This window comes from Ovis canadensis, chromosome 15 (assembly GCF_042477335.2).
Source record: "Ovis canadensis isolate MfBH-ARS-UI-01 breed Bighorn chromosome 15, ARS-UI_OviCan_v2, whole genome shotgun sequence".
Classification (NCBI taxonomy): Eukaryota; Metazoa; Chordata; class Mammalia; order Artiodactyla; family Bovidae; genus Ovis; species Ovis canadensis.
In genome coordinates, this window is record NC_091259.1 from 49,913,351 (window position 1) to 49,924,046 (window position 10,696).

Genomic DNA, 10,696 nt, shown 5'->3' on the forward strand with positions numbered 1-10,696 from the left:
TCCTAACTGAACTCCAGAAGGTTGTGTAGATGCAAAACTAAGAACAACAATCTTCTCCAAACCAAATTCCAAAGTCATTAATTTAGCCCCAATGGTACCAGTAACAGACTATAACATCTGACACTTATTGAGCATTTACTAGCAGCCGGGTGCTCTTCTACAAGCTCACCATCTGGAGCTGCCACACTTAGCAAATGAAACAGTTATGTTCAAGCAATATTTGGGACATGTGTGTTAGTCACTCAGTCATGTCTGACTCTTTGCTACCCCATGGAATGTAGCCTGCAAATCTCCTTTGTCTATGGGATTATCCAGGCAAGAATACTGGAGTGGGTTGCCATTCCCTTCTCCAGAGGATCTTCCCGACCCAGAGATCGAACCCTGGTCTCCTGCACTGATGGCAGAGTCTTTACCTTCAGAGCTCCTTTATACTGAATACTTTAGCGTAAGTAAGTATTTGGGACCTACTTACACTAAAAACGTAATTGTTGTTTATTTAAAGCTCAAATGTAACAGGGTATCCTGTATCTTATCTGGCAATCCTATTTCTACATCAGTCTGTGGAATTGTTGTAACTACGCTGTGAGATAGCTATTTTATAGGTGAGGCACAGAGAGGAGAGGTCACTTGCCCAAGGTCACACAACTAATGTGAAAAGCTGTATCGTGAATTAGTGTGGCTCCAGAGCCTGAGTCCTGAAGTCCTGGAGCCAGGAACTTGCCTGGTGGATTCTGTTTGAATGCACCGCCCAACAAGCTTTCTTGAGGCCCTGCCTTCTGTTTTGGCAGCTCAGAGCCGGAGCAAGGATGAGTATTTACACGGCATTAAAACCTGGCAGAATTCACCCGGAGGGCCCTTGGAATCTTCCCACACTCTCTCCTGATTCCCCGTTAAAGTGAAACCCAGCCAGCACAAGACTAAATGTTCCCCACAAAAACAGTTTTGCAGGAAATTAGATATTGCCTGGAGCTTTCTGTGAGCTGATTAAGGAGAGAACAATTTGATTTTATTAGTGTATATTTTGTACACTTTGGAAGGAGAGCAGGAGGACATTCCAGGGCATTCCATCAGGGGATTAGAGGATTTCTCCCTGATTGCTTTGTGCCTCCTGGCTTTTAAGCAACTTCAAATTGTGTGTGTGTGTCTGTATTTACGTGCTTGGCACTCGCCACCAGGGGCTCGTTTCTGCCTTTCTGTGTGGGAATCTTTGCCCTTGACCTTCCTCTGGGTAAGGGTACCAGCAACCCCATGGATGACAGTCACCTCTGGATAGTGACTCATATTCATCACTTTCACCAGGAGTCAGGGAAAACTCCACTGGAAAAAAGTTCCTCCAGTGCCTTGCAGACCAGTTACCTCACAGCGTCAACCTTGACGGCACCCGACTGGACCGGACCTGCAGGACCAGCGGGATCCTACCTGGGATGGGTAGCGGTGGGAGGGAGGCTACTTCTACCTCACTCCCCTCCCACTGTGCTAGCCAGGAGGCGGGGGGAGTATTTCAGAGGTCCTCCTGGTTCGCCTTTGTCTGCGTAGGCCCTAGCACGTAGTAGGCGTTCAATAAATGTTTGCTGGATGAATAGACAGAATAAAGTATAATAATGTGCAAAAGTTTACAGACTGGCCACTCTCTTAGACTCTAAGACTTTTGAAAACTTTTGTGTCAATCTTAAAAAAAGGGAGGGTAAAACAGTCTACACCATGAATGGGGCTGAAGACTAAGCTGGGTTGGGGGGAAGAAGAGAGAGAGGGAGAGAGGGAAAGGGGTGGCGGGAGAGTAAGCAAGTTATTTCACCTACTCCATAGTCTATGCTCCAGCTACACTCATGAATCCTTAGTGCTGTTACGCCTTTTACTAATGCTGTTTCCTTTGCCCAAAACCTCCCCCCTAATTCTTACTTTTAATTAATTAAATTTGGTTGGGTCGGGTCTTAGCTGCAGCCCAGGATCTTCACTGTCATGTGGGATCTTTCGTTGCAGCACACAGACTCTCTAGTTGCGGCTTGTGGGCTTAGTTGCTCCGTGGCATGTAGGACCTTATGTTCCCTGATCAAGGATCAAACCCCCGCCCTTTGCATTACAAGGTGGATTCTTAACCACTGGACCACCAGGGCAGTCCCTCCTCTAATATCTTTGTATTGCAAACTCATATTCATCCCTCAAGAGCTAGCTTAAATGTCCCCTCCTCTGGAGAGTCTTCTCCAGCTCCCCTCATAAGAGAGTTTGCTTTGCTTTCTTGGAGCTTTCGAAGAGTGTGGTTCATCCCTTATCACCTTATATGTATTATCAGTGAATTACTGATGAATTACTTCTCTGTATCCCTTGCTTGTCTGTGAGCTCATGAGGGTCTTTGTATCTCAAACTGCTTCTGGCACATGATGCGTAACTAAAATGTGTTTGTTGAGTGAGAGAGAAAAGTGATTTGACGGTGGTATGACTGTTTATTGATATATCAGTCTTGTGCTAAGGTACTTTCTCAACATTATTTTTAATCCTCACATCAGCCTTGTGAGTTGTCATGGGGCATAGAGAGGTTAAGTAGCTTGCCGAGGACACACAGCTAGTGGATGATGAGCAGAAATTTGAGGGTGTGATTCTTCCAAAGGAAAAGGAAAAAGGCAGTGCTGCTTCCTACTCCTACCCAGCCAGAGTCCTTGTCCGAAGTTTCCTTCCATGTGCTCAGGGATTCTGAGGGCTTCCCCCTGTCTCGTCGCTACAGCTCCCTCCTGCTGAAAGATCGTGGAACACAGGGATCTGGCGTTCCCTGGCTGCACTCAGAGACTCTTCCCCAGCTCACCTGGCCTCATGTTTGAGGCCAAGGGAGGGAATAGAGGCAGATGAAAATGGAAGAGCTGGTTTCACTAAAAGTTGTGGGAATCAAGAAGTCCAGATGACTCTGTATAGTACCCACTTGACAAGAAAGAATAATGTGAAAAGGAGAGAGGGCCTCCTCCCCACCTTGCTAAGAGCCAACTCCTGCATACCAAGGACTTAAGAACACAGCTCAGCCTGGCTCTATGAGGGCAGGCCCCCGGCCATGGCTTCATTGAGGCCAGTAGAGGTAAGAGCACTAATGCCCAGGGGCTCCAGAAGGACATGACCTCCACAGAAAGTGGCTGTGGGGACCCACTGTTGTGAAGCTCTAGGAAGCTGCACTGATAGGTGGTGTGACATGCTCAGGAGCATGGGGAGACAGGCCTTTGGATGGGAGAGTAGGGCATTCACAGAGGGCTAGAACAGCACACACCAGTATGGGAGAGCAGGGCAAGGAGAAGGAAAATGATGAAGGGTCATAAAGAGGATCCCCAGAGAGTCTCCCAGATATAACTGGGAACAATTCTGAGATGGATACACTGGGACAACAGGCGGCAGAAAAGTCAAAGACACTACTGCTCCTGTTCATTGGTCCTATTTCTATCTCCAGTCCACTTAGATATGGAAAAACACAGGTTGACGTGCATCTTTAGGAATTTTGTTGTATATCCTATACAGCATGCTTTCATTCCATTCATTCATTTACTCACTCAACAAATATTTATTATACAGATTTGTAACATACACATTTGTTGTTACATTTGTATACGTAGGGTTTTACCACTCACACAGGCATTAGCAGCATAACAGTATACCATTTTCACTACAGCTGCTCCAATCTACAGTGTAATAACTTTCATTTTGATGGTTAGAAGTTTTGTTCTATTTTGCTTACTAGTTGCAAACTATCTCAAAAATTTAAGGATTGGCCTGTAATCTTTGTTATTATTTCAGAAATGTTTGTTTATTTAGATAAACATTTTCACAAAGTTATAAAAGTTAAAAGCCATGTTCCAGTACCCATGGGACAAATCGCTTTCTTGACATGTCACCATTAGCCACATGGAGGACTGTCGCTGGGTGTCAGGAACATGGGTGTCGCCACGTTTTCTGCTGGCCTGCATCCTTCCCCAAGCAGGCTGCTTGCAGCCTGAGGACTCCACTGTTCTTTTCCTATTAATACAGTGTTAGTGAGGAACAACCAGGGATGGCTTTGTGGTTTCCTAATCTTAGTGCATAAAAGATAGACCAAGCTAAGCTAGGTGAATGAAGGAGAAACTTTTTTTCTTTTTCTTTTTTCTGGATAATCCAAATAAACTGCCTTTGGCCCATTTCAAGAAGGCTCTGGTATCATGATGCTGGAATAAAGGTTCCAGCTCCTGGAAGCTTAACTCCATCTGTGTTCTTGTTCTAAATCACCAGGACCCTGCCTCCACAGGAATATCTTGCAGTCCACCCACCATCATCCTGACTGGGGATGCCAGTTCACCAGAAGGAGAAACTGACAAAAACCCGGTCAACAGGTACATCCTCTGTGCCTAATCTATGCAATAAAGGGCACTGTTTCCTAGCATGTGGGATTAGACAACTCTATTTTTTTTTTATAAATCTTTTCTTCTTTCTTGATGATTTTATTGATGAAATAAAATCAAACGGTTTTTCAACGTGAGAGAGCGAGCATGGCATTTTCCCATTATCTCCCCTTCCCTCATATTATTTTCTCTCCTGGATTCGGATCTTTGTACTTGGCTAACGTGAGTCTGAGTGAACTCCAGGAGTTGGTGATGGACAGGGAGGCCTGGCGTGCTGCGATTCATGGGGTCGCAAAGAGTTGGACACGACTGAGTGACTGAACTGAACTGAACTGAACTGAACCTTAAAGAAAAGCACAAATCATAGCAGGGGAGTTTCCTATAATATCTGCCCATATATTTGCAAACAGGCCTGAACGATGTGGATTCTTGACTAGTATTCTGCCTGTGTGGCAGATGACCTCGTGGTAGGAATACTGGCTCACAGGCACAGAGATGTCACTGCCTCAGTCTTACACAGCACTAGCTCATGCATTCGTCTAGCTAGAATGAGATGGCCTAAGTATAATTTCCAAAAAGTTACAAAGATGACCCTAATACAGATATGTAATGAGCATGTGTCAAAGATTTATGTGTCAAAGATTTATTTAACTCATTAACGGGGTGGGGGGACCAACAGGAATACAAAGCTGGTTCAAAAGAGGATGCAAGAAATGGACATACTTAATATAATCAGTGAGGAGGACAAGAAAGCTGGAATAAGATTGCTTAAGTTAGATATAAAATAGGTTAATGTTTCATGGAACAATGAAGCCTTATTTTTTTAATCCTTTTTCCTCAACAGAAATCATCTGCATCTCTACCAGGCAATTATTCACATTTTATGAGTTTTCTGCAAGTTAGATGCTCAGAGTCTGAACATCTCCTCAGGGAAGTGGTTTAGCGAGCATCAGAAGCACCTGGTTGTTGGGGGTGGGAATTGTTCAATCAATCAGTGTGGGACCCCATCCCCAGAGTTTCTGATCCTGTTGGTGGGTGGGGCCTGAGAATGTGTGTTTCTAACAAATCCCAAGCTTAGATGAGATTGAAAGCCATGCTCTAGGATGAACTTTGAGCATAGGCAAGCATCTAGACACCTATTTACATGCTCCATGGACCAATTTTCTTAACAACGTGATTCTGTCCTGTCTTTCAGAGCCCACAGTCCCCACAGGAGGCTTTCTCACCGACACTTGAAGGTTTCCACTGCTTCGCTGACTTCTGTGGGTAAGGGCTGGGCTGATTTCTCTTATTTCTGCAACCAGAAGTAGAGTCCAGCTGAAGGTGTGTTTGAGTAGGAAGACTGAGGTCTGGCAGCTTGGCCTCTTCCCCACTCCTGTGTCTCGGATAAGTCCGTCCCTAGAAGCCCAACAGGGCAAAATCGATGAGCCCTCTGTGTTTGAGCCCAGAAATATAATATCTGATTTTAGTTTGTTTTGGTAAAAAGACAAGTCCTGGGCATACAGAGGAAGATGAGGCAAAGGGAGACGGAACCGCTGGGTGAGGCCCTCCGCCCCCACCTAGAAAGGCCCACATCCAGGTAGGTGTATGCTTAGCTGCAAGGCTGGCTGCCCCAACCACCTTCTCCTTCCCCAGTGTATCTCAGAGCCTGCTCTGGACCATCAGAACACAAATGCAGGCGTGGTCTCTGCTTGCATGCCACTGTGGGTGAGGAGACTGACAAGCGAACAGATAGAATCAAGACACTGTGTGGCAAGGTCCTTCACAGAAGTGTTAGGGAAACTGAGTCAAGCAGGGGAGCAGTTCTGGCTAGAGACAGGGAAGGCTGGATAGGTATTCCAGACGGGAGAGTGTCTGAGTTGTGCCTTAGAGAGGTGGACAAGAGGGAGGAAAGGTCATCCGGATGGAAGAAGCAACATTGCTGGGGAGCAGGAGCCTTAACAGAGCAACTGAATGCTTTGCTGTGTGTATTAATCAGGACTCTCACATCATAGAAACTCAGCTTACAAAACCTCATGCCAAAAAATAAAAATAAAAGCCAGGGTCTGTGTTTTCGGGGTGTGCTAACCCCAGGTGCTCACGCTGAGTCATGAGCAATCATCTCATTTCCTTTCCCAAGTCTCCTCTCTTGTGTGTTGGTTTCCTTCTGGGCAAATAAATGTCTATGAACTTATACCCCTTCAGTGAAAAAAGAGTTCCTCTTTCCCATATACCCAACACCTTTCTCAGAATTGCCTCTCACTGCCTCGCCTGGCCATCCCTGAGCCAGCCACCCAGGGGGACTGAGCTCGTTGGCTGGCTGAGGATGGTACAAGTTCCATTACTGGTATATGAGACGAGATGGGCAACAGGGTTTAGCTCCTTCCTAATTTCCCAACATGACTGAGACTCCAGTGAGCTTCACCCAGTGGAGACTGGGGTGCTCTGACCAGAAGAAGGAGGAAAGGAGGCTGGAGAGGCACAGCGGAAGCCGTTCACCATGGAGGGCCTGGAGGAGAGGAGTGTGTGGGATCAGGAAGAGCGGCTGGGCCCAGCTGGGCATCTGATGTCACCCTGGGGACCGTGAGGAATCCTGCTGAGCTGAGGCAGGAGAACTGCATGGTCAGAGGAGGCTCTCAGGATGGTCATTCTGACAGACAGTGGAGGATGGGATAGTGCAAGTAACCTGGAGGTGGAAAGGACCTGGGAGGTGCTGATGTAATTGAGCAAGTAAGTTACAGCTGATGAGCAAAAATGGAGATGAGGCCCAGGTTCCAGGGACATTTACTTAATGATGAGTTGGGGAGACCTGGGTGGACTGAGAAAGAAGAAAGAGTGTGGAGTGACTCCCATGTTTCTGAGCAGCTGGGTGAGAGGTGGTGCCACTCACCCAGGGAAAGTCTCCTGGAGAAGGGGCAGCTGGTGGCTCAGAGGTTAAAGCGTCTGCCTGGAATGCAGGAGACCCGGGTTCGATCCCTGGGTCAGGAAGATCCCCTGGAGAAGGCAATGGCAACCCACTTCAGTACTCTTGCCTGGAGAATCCTATGGAGGGAGGAGCCTGGTGGGCTACAGTCCATGGGGTCGCAAAGAGTTGGACACGACTGAGCAACTTCACTTCACTAGAATAAGGATAGAGGGGCTTCCCAGGTGGCACTAGTGGTAAAGAACCCACCTGCCAATGCAGGAGACGTAAGAGACACAGGCTCAATCCCTGGGTCAGGGAGATCCCCTGGAGGAGGGCAAGGGAACCCACTCCAGCATTCTTGCCTGGAGAATCCCATGGACAGAGGAGCCTGGTGGGCTACAGTCCATCGAGTCACAGAGTCGGACACCACTGAAGTGACTTAGCACAGCACAGGGGTGAACAGTGTGAATAGAGGGGAAAACGATGGAAGGTGGCCATGAAATTGTGTCCTTGCCTCGTTAAAGGAACAGAGACCCAAGGAAGAACACTAGGGGAGCAGACTCTACTGACGGTTCATGGGGGATTTCATGATCACTTGTGACAGAAGGCATGCCATAGCCATGGGCCGGTGGGGCTAGGCCTGCTGAGGGAGCCTGTCTGTCCCCACGTAGCCCTCTCCAGGGCCCAGAATTGGGCCAGGGTTTGGCTGGCCGAGTCCACTCTGGGCAGCATCCGTGGGCTGGGGGCTGGGGGTTGGGGGCAGGGCTGAGGTCCTGAGGGACCAAGGATTCCATGGGTCTCACCTGGCGCTCACTTGCCTCTGCAGACCCTGCAGGGCACGTCATTGACCTGGTCAATGACCAGCTGCCGGACATCAGCATCTCAGAGGAGGACAAGAAGAAAAACCTGGCGCTACTGGAGGAAGCCAAGTCGGTGAGCGAGCGGTTCCTGACCCGCCGTGGAAGGAAGTCCAGGAGCAGTCCCGGAGAGTCCTCACCAGGTAGGAGGCCCCTCTGAGGGGTGGGGAGGCCCGGGCATCAGTCGCAGCAGGAGCCTTGGTTCTGAGAAGTGCCCTCAATGCGCCTGCCCCCAGGAGGACTGAGCCTCATGAAGAGGATCCTGTGAGGGGAGGGCATCTTGCCCCATATCAGAAGCTCTGAAATACCCAACTCTATGGCACCTCACTCTAGTACTCTTGCCTGGAAAATCCCATGGACGGAGGAGCCTGGTGGGCTGCAGTCCATGGGGTTGCTAAGAGTCGGACAAGACTGAGTGACTTCACTTTCCCTTTTCACTTTCAAGCATTGGAGAAGGAAATGGCAATCCTCTCCAGTGTTCTTGCCTGGAGAATCCCTGGGACCGGGGAGCCTGGTAGGCTGCCCTCTATGGGGTCACACAGAGTCGGACACGACTGAAGTGACTTAGCTTAGCAGCCCAGAAAACTCTTTTACCTTTCAGTTTTGGGGGACTGTGTGTTACCATTGTGTCCTCCTGCTTTGCCAAGAAATACTAGCCCGTATGATACCCGTGAACTTGACCTGGGCTCCCCAGTCCCTGCACCCTGAAAGAAGAGAAACCCTTTGTGTGATGCCAGTGTGCACGGACCCCTAGGCCACCCTGCAAGTCAGGTCTGCGTGGCATCTCACCATCCCCAGGAGGCCCTGCTCTATGGGCACCTCCTCTGCAAAGGTCAGGAGAGGCCGGCACTGGGCTCCCTCTCCTTGACCTCCAGCTGGAGACCCCGGGAAGGATCCTAGCTACTAAGGGGAAGGGAAGGTGGTCTTCGGTGTTTTTATGAAATTTCTGAATTAGAAGGTTTTCCTGGACCCTGAAATCCTCCTGTTAACCCTTTGGCTAAAGTCACTCTTTTTTCTTGAACAAAAATTTGGGGCAATTAGACAAGTCTGAATGTACTTAGGAGACAAGGGGTGCAATTAAAATCAGGGCCATCCTGGCAAGCCTAAGATGTACAGCCTTTGGAGCTATACCTGCCAAGTGATGCCAGGCCCTCTGTTTCTAGAAGGTACTTTGGGTTGAGGCCAGGCAGACCGAGGAGTAAGATCCAAATTGCTATCTGTCACCCCTAAGTGACCTTAGTACCCCCTCTGTTGGGGCAGGGAGGAGTTAGGCTGTGGCAGGAGCCTTGTATAGAGTCTAGAATCAGCCTGTGAACCCGACGAGGCAGACCCCAAGGGTGAGACAACCTGAAAGGATGTCTTTGTCAGACTGAAGTCCTGAGCCTTCACGAATGCTGGCCAATCTGTGTGTCTCCACAGCTGTTTCGCCAAACCTCAGCCCCGGAGCTTCTCCTGCATCCTCTCAGAGCAACTCCCTCACTGTCCCCACGCCGCCCGGTGAGGTCCAGTCCCCCGACATCGCCTGCCCTGGTTCCTCCCTGGCCCCAGGGCTTCCATCCTGTGGGCTTCCCAGTTGGGACCCCTCTTGGCCCCTTCCCCTGAGGCCTGGCTGGGCGGCCTCAGAGGAGGAAGATATGCTTGCTTTCAGGGCTTTGAGCTAGCGTGGGGAAGTGGGCCTGGCCCAGGGTGAGGAGGCGTGCAAGGTGGTGGGAGCGAGCTGTGACCAGGGCCCCTTGTCCAAAGAGGCCTCGGAGAAAGGTGACCTCAGAGCTTACTGCAAAGGCCTCCGGGCCACAATTTCTATTTTGACTGCTTCCCTTCACGAGGCTGCGTTCAGAGCCATAACTGCAGCTCAGCCAGGGAAGGAGTGAGGTGCCCAGGAGAGCAGCTTGCCCTGGTCAGAGGCGCAGGGCAAGCTCAGGCTCAGGCCAGGCAATCTGGGTTCAGAGCCCAGTGCTGACCCTCTGGGCTGTGTGGCCTTCTCTCCCTCTGCCCCAACCTGTTTACGCGGTTTCTGTGATGATTAGATGAGGGCTCCCTGCGGAGCAGCATTGTGAGGGGTATTCAACAAATACGGGCTCCAGGCCTGAGGGACCTAAGGGAGGGCCTTCTGGGGAGGACAGCTGAGAGTCTGGGGGCGCTGGGAGTCACTCACCAGCGTCTGGACTGTTGTAGGTTTGGATGTGTGCAGTGGCCCACCGTCCCCTCTGCCTGGAGCACCACCGCAGGTAATAGGGCTGCTGTGGGGTTTCTACACCAGCTAGTCTCTTCTCTTACCCCTTAGCTCCTGAGAGGCACCTGGTGACCCCCTGGAGGTGGGGCTGTTGGGCGGGGGAGGCATCGACACCACCCTAGGGTCTCCTTGAGGGTGTTTCAACAGGAGATAGGGTCTCTTCACGTGGCTGGCTGACTCGTGTTTAATTTCTCCAGCAGAAGGGGGATGAGGCCGAAGTCCCTTCACCTCACCTTGGCGAGTCTGTGAGTTTGAGCTCTGCCCAACTGGGATGATTTGAGTGTGGGAGACACAGTGTTCCAGAAGGCTAGGCCCTGGGCAGCCTGCCAGTGGGTGTGCGTGAGTAGAAGGTCCAGGCTGAGGAGGCTAGAAGTTT

The 10,696-nt window shown here is 49.9% G+C and overlaps 1 protein-coding gene across 10 annotated transcripts in view; it reads left to right on the forward strand.

Moving 5' to 3' along the window:
- Window positions 1–10,696, forward strand: part of IRAG1 (inositol 1,4,5-triphosphate receptor associated 1) — a 119,010-nt gene that overhangs the window by 56,459 nt on the left and 51,855 nt on the right. For 5 of the 10 annotated variants that reach the window (XM_069554387.1, XM_069554396.1, XM_069554390.1 and 2 more), the window contains 6 exons: window positions 4,237–4,337; window positions 5,542–5,612; window positions 8,057–8,230; window positions 9,507–9,584; window positions 10,263–10,315; window positions 10,518–10,565. In XM_069554387.1, coding sequence (XP_069410488.1) covers window positions 4,237–4,337; window positions 5,542–5,612; window positions 8,057–8,230; window positions 9,507–9,584; window positions 10,263–10,315; window positions 10,518–10,565 — 525 coding nt within the window. Of the gene's footprint in view, window positions 1–4,236; window positions 4,338–5,541; window positions 5,613–8,056; window positions 8,231–9,506; window positions 9,585–10,262; window positions 10,316–10,517; window positions 10,660–10,696 lie in introns of those variants that run through there. The other 5 variants (XM_069554388.1, XM_069554391.1, XM_069554395.1 and 2 more) reach the window with 2 other exon arrangements.